Here is a 14230-nt window from a genome sequence, read left to right on the forward strand (position 1 = left end):
CGAGCTGGTTCGACTCGGGACACTATGCGTGTCAAAACCTTCCTCAAAGGTCATGGTTTCTTCGGCGAGTGGAGGCGGCGGCTTTGCGTCGTTGCCGCACGCGGCGGAGGCCGCCGCCGCCGCCGCCGCCGCCGCGGCGCCGTTTTTCTCCGCCCTGCGCTTCTCAATCCTGCGGCTGCGCTCCTCGTCGTCTTCCGCCTCCATGACCTTCTCCATGGTCAACTGCTGGCGGCTGCCGCGGCTGCGGATGGCGATGGGCTGGGACGGCGTGTGTACGGAGCCCGCGGCAGCTGTGGCGGCTGCGGCAGCCGCCATCGCAGCAGGTGAACCATGCAGCTGCATGCTCGGTGGAGCGGGAATGGGGCTCGACGCTGCCGCCGCCGTCACCGCCGCCGCCGTTGCGGACTGAGTTGGAGAGGAGCAAAGTGCGGCGCGAGCAGCGGCAGAGGCGGCCGCCGCCGTCGCCGCCGCGCCGGCAGCGTCAAGCGCCGTCGTCAGTGGCGACGTCGTCTTTCTACCGCCGGCGCGGCTTGCGGCTGGCGTGCCAGCACCACCTGTCTGCGCCTGCGCTGAGGCCGAAGAGAACGGTGTGGTGCTTGCCGCGGCGGCTGCTGCACGCGGTCCTGGTCGCGGCGGCGGCGGCGTCGGTACTGGCTGCTGCTGCTGCTGCTGCTGCGCCTGCAGGAGATCCCTCAGGGAGCCCTGCTTTCGCATGGACAGAGGCGGGGTGGCGCCGGCTTCCTGTACGGCCTGTACGGACGCTCCCTGGGCTCCGCGGAAGGCTGCCACAGCCGCCGGGGAGGGACAGAAACCGTTGGCTACAGCCGCCGGCACAGAGCCCTTCGGTGGCGGAGGCTGTGGCTGTGGCGCCGCCACCCTGTTGCCGCCGCCGCTGCCGCCGCCGTGGCCCAGAGCCCTGCCGACCGCCGCCACGGCGCCGTCGTGTTGCTTCGGAGCGTGCCTGCCAGTCTGGTTCTGGGGCTGCTGCTGGCTCTGATTGCTTTTATTGTTGTTGTTGTTGTGGGTTTGATTGCGGTGGTTATGGTCGTGTTGCTGGTGTTGTTGTTGTTGTTGGGGCGAATCAACCGGCTGGTGATGGGCGGCTCGCGGCTGGTGCTGTGGGCCATGCTGCTGCTGAGGCTGCTGCGACTTGACGTGAGCACGACCGCCACCACCGCTGGGCCCTTGGCATTGCAGCGGCGCACGTGCCGCCTGCTGAACGGGCTGCTGCGGAGGCTGTGGCTGCTGCGTGCCGTGATGAAGTGGCTGAGGAGCGCCGGATGCGATGGACTTGGCAGGTCCTGCCGCCTCGCCGGGAAGGGGCCAGGCATTTGCTGGCTGCGAAGTCGGCGGCACGGCGCTGCTTGGGGCAGCCGATACGCAACTTCCGGCTGCCTGCGGCTGCCCGTTGGCGGTCCCGCTGGCCGATGCCACTTTCCTCCAGGACCTTACGCTTGACTCGCGGTTAGCGTTCTTGCTGTTACCGCTTCCCTGGGATGCAGCGCCGAGAGCGGGAAAATCGTCCGCGTGTCTTGTGGAAGCGGAAGCTGGCCCGAACCCCAGGCTGGGCTGAGGTTTCTGAATTGATGTGCTGTCAGGGCTGCTGCGCCCATCGTTTGACGTTTGGCCTTTTGGTGCCGCCGCCCGAGGAGCGGACACAGGCTTCCACTCTGGCGCTGATGGGTTCAAAAACGACATGTTTATGTGCTAAGTGCAATAATAATTCTATCTGCCTGTACTTGGCTGTTGCTGCCAAAAGACAAACTGCGTGCCGGTAAGGGGGCTCCCGGTCAATCACGTAGAGCCGCCCCCACAAAGCAGACGCTTGCTATACAACATAATTATGTTGGAGATAATTGGAACGCGCTCAAGAGTAGGACGGTAGGTTGGCATTTGGAAGGAAGTGGCCGCGGTTAACAGAAGCGGAGCAGTCGTCGACAAATAAAGCAGTATCTAATTTACGTGAAACCTACACGCCTTGAGGTAGGATAGGTTTTGTTGAAAACTTCTTTGTGCAGGCTGTTGCGTCGTATTTGGTGCCGGCGGAGATCCATGCCCATGATGAAAATGCGAATTCTTTTCCGGTGATTCTGGAGTGCCTGCGATACTTTTCTACCTAAGCAAGGTGTGTTCCAGTGGATTGCATTAGGCATCCAAATGTCCTTCAACGCCACAGTGAATGTGTGAAAACGGTCTAACAGCTAATTTTCTTCGCATGCGCGAATTTTCACCAGAATCATGTAACAAACTTTCCCTTCTTGCCTGGGTTAACGCAACGCAGGTTGAGACCGCTGCGCGTTTAGTTGTCAAGTCGGTAGCCGTTATATTCTATCAAGCCTTTCAGAATCGCAAAGCCGTCAGCGTGGCACAAATACTTGTTGAAGCAACCACGTAGCATCTTGGCTCATTGAAGACCCGCAAAACTGCGCCAGGGACCTCCTTGTAAGCTCACTAGTGAGCATTCCAATCTACGCACATCCAACCGCTTTTGGGAGACAGCTTGCGTATTATGGAGACATACTTAGCAGTTGCTAAAGGCGCACTGCACCACAGCACGGTTCCTTGAACTTTCAATCTTCCACACATGCACACACGCGAAGACAGTGGTTCGTCCGGATTTGGGTTTGACGATGCTAACTGAGAACAAAACAGAGACTTTGGCCACACGTTGCCATTAAAGGTCAGACAAAGTTTTGTGCTCTGTTGCCATGAAGGATGCGGGAACAGGGGGAAGGAGACTACAGTATTAACTCCCTGACAGACCCGCGTGTCATAATCGGCGGGCATGCAGCTTCAAATCACGCGGCAGATGGCGGAACCAAAGCGCCTCTTTCGTCGCAGCGCTGCTTCACATGTACTCAGCCTTTTCAGTCGACGTACCAACCGTATGAAACTCTACCGGATCGTTGGGCCAGCCAGCGTTCATGAAGATATAGCCGGTGGTGGAGCGCCTTGCGTCCACACGCAACCGAAAATCGGAGTCGCAGTAGCAGTCGCCATGCAAAGCGATGCAAAGCCTCTGCACCCGACTTTCCACGGAACATGAGACCTACACTCTTCGTGCCAGCAACATACTGTTAAAACACCCTGCCAATCCTCATTTGTTAGCTTGGCCATGTAACGGGCCGGGCTCTCCTGTGGAATAAGCGGTGTCAGGCCTAGTGCCCACGGACAGGCACAAGAGGCTGACCACCAACTCCCTGTGCGGGTTCTGCAGTGCATTCAACAGATTTCCCTCAGCAAGCAGAGCCATTGACAGCATGGACCTTAAACCGCATATCGCAGTAGTGTCTCCAGACCAGAACAGATCAGAACAGAACAGTCCAGAACAGACCAACTCCATGTGAAACATGTCCGTGACAGCTTCAGCATTCACTCTCCCTCGATGTCGTATAGCCAAGAAACACCCAAGCCTTCCCCAGGTCCCGGCCGTCTCACGCGTAATCCAACCTTTCCTTGGCCTTTTCGACAATGGAATAGCTCACCATCACCACAACCAGCAAACTATTTATGTAGACCAGCATGTGCACACGTGTGCTTTCGCTCCACATCCTGTGGACTTGAGGAACAGGCCTGGATCGGCCTGTGAAACCTTGAAGCCCACCAGCTCAAGCTCCTCCCTTCAAGAGTACGTATACCACGCGTGCTGGGCCTGTTTCTGCCCATACAAGGCCTTCTCCAGCTTGCATGCTCCCGAATCACCCTCTGCATAATCCAGATGCTGCTGCACTGCACCTCCTCCTCCGAAACCAGGTTCATGTCCAAGTGTAAATCGTAGGGCTCACAACAGCCAATGACCACAGCCCCCGTCGGCAGCTTGCACGCTTATCATAAACACCGTCCATGTTTCCTGCAGGAGCGCCCTGTTCAGCTGCTCTACATATCTCCATGTGTTTGCTGTGGTGCGTACAGTGCAGACTTCTGTTGTTTGATGCCGTTGCTGGCATAGTGTGGCAGTGGCATGGGGGCTCTCAGGAGCTATGGAAGTAGCAGACCGCGACTATGGAAGTAGCAAGGAAGCTGTGTTTCGCCAGCGCCATGAAGACCGCGAAGATTGGTACTCTCGAGGCCAGTGCGCTGGAAGGGGACCACACATGTCAAGAGGGGAGATTACCCGATATACACACACGGCCAGCTGGGCGATCCCGTCAAACTCGTGGTTGGGCCACTCGAGGTTGGGCCACCTTAGCTGTTCGCCTAAAGGGGGAAACTAAAGGGGACTGGCCTTCAACGTGGCTCGCTTGGCAAATGAGAACATGGCGTGCGGTGTTTTTTTTATGTATCTGTGGAAGCACAGCTTAAGAGGGAGCCGGGTACGTCGCTTTGCATGGAATATGTGATGGCCAGCCGCCCACGCATGCATTAAAACTAGCGAGGATCATGCGTTTCCGTTTCTGAAAGCTACAATGGCTGTGGAACGTGCATAATATTGCACTGTGACGTAGCTGCCCGCCGCGTCCGTGCATTTCGTTGGCGAGCACGCCATTTTCTTTCAGCCAAAGGAAGCCTGTAAGGGCTGTATGAACAAGTGGCAAGGTAAGGTTACGAGGTGACGTCGGTATGTCTGTCGAGAAACGGAGGACGGCCACCGTCCTGCCATTTAATATTCGTGCTCGATAAGTTAAGAGGCAATCCTGAATCCGTGTTTTTTTATTTTCAGAGTCCAGCTTGGCAATAATTTGCACGTATGGTGCAGAAGTTCGCGGTCACACCAGGCCTGTTCGCCCTGCAACTCCGCCCATTTGTTAGGAGACGCGCCATGTGGAAGCTTGAGAAGAGAGAACTCCGTAATCGAAGGGGCGCCACCAATCCGGACAGTCCAAGATGGGACAGCTGCAGCATTCTGAGGTGGCGTGATGCCCCGGGTGTAACAATACTAGCGCCATACGCTGCCTGCGATGCCGCCCTCTTTGCCCTCAAACGCCTCCTGGCCTAGCACCAAGGGCAACGCTCAGCCACTCGTTACCCAGAGTCGATGACGCGGGCGCTCGTCACCTCGTCAAACACGTACTGCAGGTACACGCACTTCAGCGCTCCGGTCGCATACACGGCGATCTGGACTTGCGTATAATGTAGCGCGGGCATCTTTCGCTGGCGACCTTCTTCGATGGTGCGTAGGCATACTGGTCTTGTGCAGCGTTTTCCTTTCCCGGCGGCCTGCTGTAGCGGAACTGCGACTTAAACCCCAGCACCACAGGAGCAGTGCTGTCACAACACAGCTACAACGGCGGCTAAAAGCCATTTTCACCATCGTTACCATCACCATGACCATTACAATGCGAGTTCATACTTTCTGACGCATCCTTTTAGCATTGTTTAGGGGTCCAAAAAAAAGCTCAAAACGCACCCCCGCACGAAACGACAACGCGGCCAAGTGCCCCATACAGGCCCTGGCAAAAGCCTGAAAGCAAGGCCCGCTGTGTATGACAGCTCAGCTCAGCTCAGTACCACTGCAACGCTGGTGCCGCCGCCGCCGCCGTCACGGCTAACATGGCTATCTGCTAGTGCCGCTACCACCAACGCCACCAACGCCGCCGCCGCCGCGCCCAGCGCGGCGGGATACTCCCGAGGCCGCTGCGGAGATGAGGACGTACAGATTCGGTAGCGGCTGGTTGGGTGCGATAGGCGGAATGCCGTGAGACTCCAGGAGCTGCTCCACGTCTTTGCTCAGCAAGTAAACCGCGTAGGCGAAGCGCGTGCGGTCGCGGGCGCCGTCGCCCCAGAACAGCGGCAGCCCGGCAGCTGGGTTAAGACCGACAGGGTGGGCGTCGTCGCCAACGGCGCCGGCGGGTGTGGTCGCGACCCATGGGTCCAGATTTGCGTTGAGTATTGAAGAGAAAACCGCAAGCCGGCCACCGACGCCGACGCCGCGGGGTCCCGGAATGAGGCCGACGGCGAATGGCGGCGGCGCCGGAAGCGGCGGCGGCGCGGGGCCGGCGGCCGCCGCAACGGCGTTCAGGGAGCCCGTCGCGATGGTCAAGAGCCTCCACTCGGCTCCCCGGCCGGCGGCGGCCGCTGCGCCGGCGCCTCCGGCGCCTGGCAGCGCCGCCGCCGCCAGCGGCGCCACCGCCGCCACCGGGGCGGCTGCCCCCGATCGCACGCTTGCACTGGGCGGCACGGGATCTGAGATGTACGACACAGATACACGTGGCGCGATCGGGTAGCGGAGGGGCACGCCGAGGTAGGTGGCCGCCAGGTCCACAATGGCCGCCAGGTAGCCGAGACCGGCTGCCGTACGCTGGTCCGCATCGTACCGTCGGCCTAGATCCAACGGCGACCAACCGACGGATCCTGCAGGTGAAGTGGGAATACAATTTGAGAAGCCAGCAGAAACACATACATACGTACATACATATAGACATACATACATCAGCAGCAGCAGCACCACCACCATCAGCAGCAATACCCCATCCCAAACTGCCGTACCGTGGAGGCTGCGTTCGATCAAGTTCGGGGGGAGCTCCAAACCCATTATCGCCAGCCGTGTGGGACCACCACCACCGTCACCACCCCTACCACCGCCAAGAGCCGGGCCGCCGCCGCCACCGCCGCCGCCACCATTGCTCCCACGAAGCTTTCCAGAGAGAGAGGCTGATCCCGACGGCGCCGACACTGCCATTGCCGCCCCCTCGGTCCCTTCTGGTGTCTGCTGGCCCGCCGCCCGCTCCTCCTCCCCGCCCTGGCGCGTCTGGGGCCCCCCCTCGGCCCCGCCGCCTCCGCCGCCCCCTGGATGCCCATCTTCCTCCGCGCCCTGCTTTCCCCCGCTGGCCTTCTCCTCCCGCTGCGGCTGCGGGTGCTGTTGTGTCTGGCGGTCCCAGTCCCCCGCCGTTCTGGCCCACTCCCCCGCCCAGCTGCTGTCTAGGGTTTGATCCAGCGGATCCGGATCCAAAAGGGACTCACTGATGGGCCCAATCTGAGGAGCAGGTTGAGGCGAGGGATGAGGAGGGAGAGATGAGAGGAGGACGGGAGGAGGGGGGAAGACGAACCACGAGCAAGTGAAGGGAGGAAGGGGGGAGGAGGGACGGGAGGAGGGGAAGCCATATGCGAGACGAGAAGCAACAAGGAAGGGGGCAGCGGAGGGAGGCGCATGTAGGCAGCACCTGGAATATCCGTCCCAGCTCCGAAACCAGGCGATTCCTACGTCCAGCCAGCGCCGCCGTCAGCTCCGCCAAGTGGCCCCGACCCGACGGTCCTTCGAGCTGCTCCAGAGCACTTAGCCGCCGCTGCTCAGCCGCCTTCATGAAAGAGTGTACGACATTGCAAAGACATCACAACGGGGGGAAGGGAGGAGATAGCAGGTGACGGGGGGAGAAGGCGGCGGATTGCGAAAAAAAAGGAAAACATGGAAGAACATATAAACTCCGTTGGAGAATAATGGTGCCACATTCACTCACATACTTACATTAATTACATAAAACGCACACCAGCAGCACCAGCACCAGCATCGCCACCGGGCACACAACTAACCAAGTAGTCATATCTCCCGCCCTACCTCCCCCCACGCCCTACCTCCCCCCACACCCTACCTCCCACGCCATATCCGTACCTGCAGCACTCGGGCCGCTGTCTCCAGAGCGCGAGCTCGGTCATGAAGCTCATGACGCCGCCGAACCGCTTCCGCGCGCATGGCGCGCAGCTGCGCCTCCATCCCGTCCACCCGGACCGACCACCCGCGCCCCTCCACCCTGCAACAACAACAACAACAACAACAACAAAAAGTAGCTCGGCAACCACACACACATATGACACAGCGGCTCTGTCAGGAAAACAGCAGTAGCAGCGACGTAGCACCGGCACCAGTAGCCAGCAGCACTCAGCCCTATCCAGACAGACAAAAGCAAAATGCGCCGCTTCATTTCAGGACCGGGCCGCGGACTCCCCATTTTTTTGCTTATCCAAGCTACATGATGTGTGTGTGTGTGTGTTAAGGGGGGGAGTTTGCGAGCTACCCCATTACTTACGCTCATGCACGATGTGAAAGCGACAAAAGGAGCATTTCCCAATGTACAACTCAGGAAGTACAAACGATCAAACGAACAACGAACAAACGAACACGCAACGGTATAAGCCACAAAACAAGTCGGCAGTCCGAGCGGGCAGTGAAAGCGTCGGGGGCCAGCGCGTACCATGCACCGCACCGCAAGCAGCGCGCGGCCCTTTACCCCTCTTCCCCCCCCCCGGGGCCCCCAGGCACCTCACGGCCTCTGCCCTAGCTCGCACGTCATCCAGCAGGTGCCGTCGCTCCGCCGCCGCCTCCAGCCGCCGCCGCACGCCCAGGGCGCCAGCACGCGTAGCCGTTAGGCGTTCCTGGGGTGGTGCATGTGAGTGCGTTTAGGGTTAAGGGGTTGTGGGGTGAGGGGACGGGAACCAGGGGGGTCGAGGGGCTTGCATGGATTGGAGGCAGGCCTGGGGCGGGCACGGCTAGCCCGGGTTAGGCCCATTGGGTTCTTCCGTACGGGGGTACGGGGGGACTTCGGGGTGAAGCCTTGAGGAGGAGTATGTATGTATGTATGTATGTATCATAAAAAAAGAGAAGACGCCTACCTGTAGCTGCGTCAACTTCCCGATGTTGGCGCGCACCTCCACCAGCTCGCACAGCCGCTGTACGGAAGGCGCGACGGCGGCGGCCGCAGTCGAGGTGGCAGCGGCGGCGGCGGCGAAGTACGGCTGGTGGTTGTGTCCTTGGCCACGGTTGTGGTGGTTATGATGGTTATGATAATGGTTTGTCGGCGGCGCCGCCGCTGCAGATTGAGGCGCGGGGCCTCTGCCTAACGGCGCCCTCTTTCTGCCCCTGACGGCAGCGGCAGCGGCAGCAGGGCCGCGCTTGGCGGCGGCGGAATCGATCAGCGGCGGCTGGCTGTCCCCTGCCGTCAGCCCGGCGGTTGGGCCTGCGCCGCCGCTGCCGCCGCCGCCGGCGGCTGCTCCTCCTCCCGTCAATTGCCCAGAGGAGGCGAAGGGGCGAAGAGACCTTGACGCCGGGCGCCGGGGTGGCAGCAGCGCGGCAGGCAGCCAGGAGTGCTGTACGGCCGCCAGGCCTTCTGAAGGCAGCTCCTGATTGTTAGTTCCTGACGGCGACGGCAGCGACGGCGAGGCTGCTCGGCCACCTGCCAAGCTGGTCAGTGACGTCTGGCTTCCGCCGTCGGAGGCAAGCGATGATGCGGCAGCAGGGCCCCCCAACGTCGCCGCGGCGGCCGCGGCCGCCGCGGCGATGTACGACACTGCAGAGGAGCTAGGTGACGCCGGCGCCGACAGGCTACCACTATCGGCGTCGCCGCCGCTCCAGGTGCGCACAAAGTCCCCGGCTGAGCCCCCAGAAGGGCGCAGGAGCGACCCAAGGGTCGCTGCGCTTCCTGCGAGGCGACCCGCGCCTGGCGCGCTGTCCACGGTCACCTCCGCCGCTTCCGCATCCGCTTCCACCTCTGCCACCACAGCCAATGAAGGCGTGCTCGCTACCCGGCGGCTACCTGGTGAAGCTCTGCCGCACGAACCCCGCTCCGACGCGGCCGCCGCCGCTGCCGGCGTCGCCGCCGTCGGCGGCAGAGGCTGTTCCAACCCTTGTCTTGAGGAAGACTGCCGTAAACCGGGCGGCCCCGCCGGCGGCGCTATTGCAGCCGCCGCGGCAGCAGCAGAACCCCAAGGCCATTCCTGCCGGAAGAGAACCGCTAGGGCGCTCGGGAGAAAGCCGGGGATGGGCCCGGGATCCAAAAGTGCCGCGGCGTCGGCAGCGCTGAGAGACCGTTGATGGGGGTTGGCGTTACCGGTATGGTGTAGGGCGGGCGGACGCAGGTGAACATGGTGCGCGTGATGGAGGTGTGGAGAGTGGAGGTGTCGGCCGTCGGCCGGTACGGCAGAGGTGGCGGCGGGCTCCGCCGCCGCCGCTGCTGACGCTAGGAAATCATCATTTTGGAGCTCCTCCTCTAGGCTGCCAACGGCCTGTAGCGGCTGTACGACGCTGCTGCTGCTGAGCAGCCATCTGCTTCGCGGGCGACGGAGGAAAGACATGCAAAGTCAGGTGGGTCGGCAAATGGGCGCGCGGCGGGGATAGGTAAGCAGAAACACACATGCACACACCATCAGGGTACCGGCCACCAGGGCAACCAAGAAGGCAATGCTACAGGACATAACAAGGCAGAGATTGGGTCTGACTGTCTGTCTATCTGTCTGTCTGTCTGCCTATCTGTCTATCTGTCTGTCTGCCTGTCTAGACAGCTTCAGCGGGTGGCCTCTCCGTGCTCTCCATAAGCCCCATCCCGCCTGAATGCCAGGAACACAGAACGACAGAACTTTTAGAGCGTCCTGCCAAATGAGCGCCACAAAGGCCGACTGACCGACCCAGACATGAGCGCCAACCAAAGCCGCACCATCTCCCTCCCCCACCCCCCCCCTTGAAAGAAAGCGGCGGCAGGGCACTCGATGACGAGGCGACCACCCTACCAGATAACCAACCTGGCCGAACCTTTCCCATCCCACCCTCCGCAACGACCTTTCGCCCTACTTTCCCTCCCATTCAACCCCCACCCCCCTCTTGCCCCCTCAACTCCCCCCCTCGCCACCCCACACCTCGCACCTGAGCAGCGCCCGCTTATCGTCCTCCGAACGCTCTACCCGAGCCGCACGTACCGCCTCCGTCACCCAGCTGCTGGCGCCACGAACCAGCCCGCCAGCCCCACGATCCCCATTCGTCGCGGTGGTGTCGTACCCCAACCAGCCTGTAGCGCTGCCGCCGCCGCCGCTGCCGCCGTGGAGAGCGCCGAAGCGCCACCGGGCCGTAGAGGGTCCGCCGCCGCCACCGCCGCCGCCGCCGCTGGCGTTCGCTGCAGGAGCTGTGGAGGATGGCGGCTGCCGCACCGGTGGTGGCCGTGGCGGCGGCGGTGGTGGTGGCAGGGCGCAGGGTGGGACGAAGGGCTGCCGACCCGGCTCCATAAGTAGCAGCGGGAGGTTGATATACCAGCCGTGCCGCAGCATTCGGGGATCTGCAAAAAGAAAAGAGGGAGACAAGAGATAAGAGATGAGAGATAAGGGTCAAGAGACTTGCGGCAGCAGGGAGGGGATGTGCACCGACGGCCAACGCAGACTTCCTCTTCAGCTGTGTGTTGGAACCAAAATTCTAACGCTCCGAAACCCAGAGCCGATTTTTTTATTAGACGAGTGAGAAGCCTGTCAGACAGATCCAATGCGATGATATCTGGGAAGATGGCGCAGTTGAGGAACGCACGACGCACTAACGGATGTTCCTTCCAACATCTGGCCGACCCGTGGGTCACTGATTCTACCTACCCAGGAACACCAGCTCCCTCAGCTCAAAGACGTGCTCCACTAATAGCCGCATGCCGCCGCCGTCACCGCTGCCATCACCACCATCATAGCTGCCCTCCTCCTCTCCCCACCGTACGCCCTCCTCGTCCCCACCATATCGTTCCTCATTCATCCGGTATCTCTCATGTTCCCCGTCACACTGCTCCCCCACGTCGCTGTAACCCCCCTCCTGGTGGCCAATGCCGCCGTCGTCCTCGGGCTCCTGCAGCGCTGCTTGCTCTGGTGTGGGGCCGCCGCCCACACCACCACCGCCACCACGGCCAACATCACCACCGCTACCGCCAGCGCAGCCCACCTCCGTGGGATGGGCACAGACGACGACGTGCTGCACCTCCCTGACTCCAAGAAGAGACCCTCCTACGGCGGAAAGTTCGCCGACAGTAACGGATCCCGGGGGACAGGAGGGGGAGGAAAGGGAGCAAGCAGGAGAGGAAGACGTGGACGACGACGATGAAGACGTAGAGGAGGGACCTGTCGCAGTCGCAGCTTCGGCCGGTTGCGCCGGTTCGGTGGGAGGCGTAGGCTGGGGGTCCGTCTCGTCCACCCGGACTGATACTGGGTCTTCTGCTTCGCAAGTTTGCCGCTGCACGCCAGGCGCCATCTTCATGTCCCAGTCCAGCTGGAGCCTTGGCGGCTGCGGGCCCTGCCCCGGCTCCGGCTCCTGTTCCTGCTCCTGGTGCTTTCTTCTACACGTGAAACCACCGCCGTCGGGCGCCGCCTGGCCGCCCCCTGCATTTCCCCTAGACCCTTCCCAAGGAGGAGCAGGAGCATCCAACAGCTGCGGCAGCGCAGAAGCAACAGCAGCAACAGAGGCCGCTGCCGCCACCGCAGCACGGCCGTGCAGATTTCCTCCGACGCAGTTCGCCTCCGACGCCGCCCCTACATCCACCGCCCCTATATCCGCCTCGCAGCTACCAGGTCCGGATCCGCCGCCATTGGACAACTGCCCCGCAGAGACCTCCTTCCGAACAGCCCCAAAGTCGCTGCTCCTGCTCCGACTGCTGCTGCCGCTGCAGGCGCTGCTGGCTCCAGGTCCGGGTCCGCTGCTGCAGGTGCCATTAGGACCGCCGGGGCTCGCAGGTGGCGCCGGCATCACCTCAGCAGTTGCCGCAACCACATCTGCATCCGGACAGGCGCCTGCGGGGTTTTGAGCTCTGAGTGATCCTGCGCACACCACCGTGTACCGGCCATCCTGCTCCTGCTGCTGCTGTTGTTGTTCCTCCTTCTCCACTTCCTGCTGCTGTTGCTGCCGCTGATGATCCCGTTCCCTAGGCATATGGACATCGCCCTGCTGCCTTGTTACATGCTTTGTTTCCCCCTGCCCCTGCCTCTGCCCTTGCCCCAGCTGCACCTTATCACCCTGATATGTATCCTCTCCGCCCGACCCTTCGCGGCTTTGCTGCATGGCCGCCGGTGCGCCGAACGCTGAGGTGATGTCGGTCTGCAAGTCAGGCTGTTGATGAGACTGCTGCTGCAATTGCAGGCTTGGCGGCCCTGGCCCCGAAACCTTGCCCCAAGAGCGCTCCACCACCGCCTCCAAAGGCTCCGTGCTCGTGCATATCGTCCCGAGCCCCACCCCCAGCCGCGACTGCTCCCAGCATTGGCCAGATACGCCGTCATTGCCTGCTGTGCCACTGCTGTCCCCGGCCGCGCTGACGTGAACCGGACTCAGCCTAGCTGCTGTGTGCGGCTGCGGTAGCAGCGGCAGCGGCGGTGGTGATGGCTGCAGTGGTGGCCGCAGAACGTGGGCCATGCCAACACCGTTACGTGCGATGCAGCAGTCAGCTTGTCGCCGAAGACGCGGCAAGTGCTGCGCTTCGTAATCAGAGGAGGACCGGTTGGGCAGCACGTCGTCGTCGTCGTCGTCGGCAGCAGCAGCAGCGTCAGCAGCGTTTTGACCAACAGGCCAGGAGCCACTGCTGGGACGCAGTGTCGTGGCGACGGTGGTAGAGTTGCTTTTAGGGGCGGTAGAGTCGTTGCAAGTCGCGTATACCCGCAGGCGCAGCGGACCCACATCGGGGCGGTGGTGAACGCCCTGAAGCATGGTTTCGGTGTCCGGATCCAGGCGCTGTCGGGCCCAGTCAAGGTCGCGGTTGTTCGCGAGCTGCACGGGAGGAATGCGAGATTACAAGGACGGGCTGTCGGAAGAAGCCACGGTCAGGCAACGGAGTTGTGATATGAGCATGGAAACATGACGGTGGGAAGGAGGAGGGTATGCCATCAAAGGTACCAGGGGAACTGTGCTGCGTGAGTATGTGAGGTGGGGAAGAAGGTGTCTTGTACCTGCTCGCTGCGGTAAAACCGCGACCAGGCCCATTGCTGCGCGTCCCAGGTGCAAAGCTCGTAGAAGTAGCCGGAAGCTCCATCGAATGCGGGATCGTACAAGTTATGCAGGCATACAGCAGTTACATGCCTCAGGCGACGCGCGGGACGCTGCGATGGCGGGGTAAGTTGAGCAGGTTATGGCCAACGACTGAGCTCCGCAAGCTATGAATAGCCATGGCAACCATTGCGCTTAAGTTTTGTAACATTCCTGCAAGGGCCCGTCTAACGATATCCAATTAATGTTCCTCACCCAGCCAACTGCCTCGAGGTCCATGACTTGGGAACAAGATCATAAGCACATCTCCTTAATCCGATTGATAGTAGTACACAGCTCACATAGTAAGCATCTATTCGAAAAACAAGCACATGCATTTAGGTATTAGGATATGCCATGCTTTTTTCCTAACCTTTAAAAGAGCTTCGGTAATCTTCACAAGCAATATGTTTTGCCTCTCTCGAAAAGCGGAAAGAGCACAGCTCGAAACTAAACCAAGCAAGCTCTCGCGGTACGGCGTGAAACCGCGCAATGGCGCCGGCAGTCTATGTACATTTTTTCAATGTGTATGCCACCTGCATATAATACTGATTT

The 14230-nt window shown here is 61.2% G+C and overlaps 1 protein-coding gene across 1 annotated transcript; it reads right to left on the bottom strand.

Moving 5' to 3' along the window:
- Positions 1-5494: 5494 nt before the first annotated feature.
- Positions 5495-13915, bottom strand: VOLCADRAFT_89218 (uncharacterized protein; the record flags this gene model as incomplete). The annotated part of the gene is made up of 11 exons (XM_002948844.1): positions 5495-6291; positions 6427-6913; positions 7101-7235; positions 7547-7685; positions 8195-8307; positions 8545-9973; positions 10568-10599; positions 10849-10973; positions 11278-13420; positions 13600-13749; positions 13892-13915. 11 exons carry the CDS (start codon positions 13913-13915, stop codon positions 5495-5497), a joined length of 5574 nt encoding a protein of 1857 aa, XP_002948890.1.
- Between the last annotated feature and the right edge of the window lie 315 nt (positions 13916-14230).

Source organism: Volvox carteri (assembly GCF_000143455.1).
Source record: "Volvox carteri f. nagariensis unplaced genomic scaffold VOLCAscaffold_11, whole genome shotgun sequence".
Classification (NCBI taxonomy): domain Eukaryota; kingdom Viridiplantae; phylum Chlorophyta; class Chlorophyceae; order Chlamydomonadales; family Volvocaceae; genus Volvox; species Volvox carteri.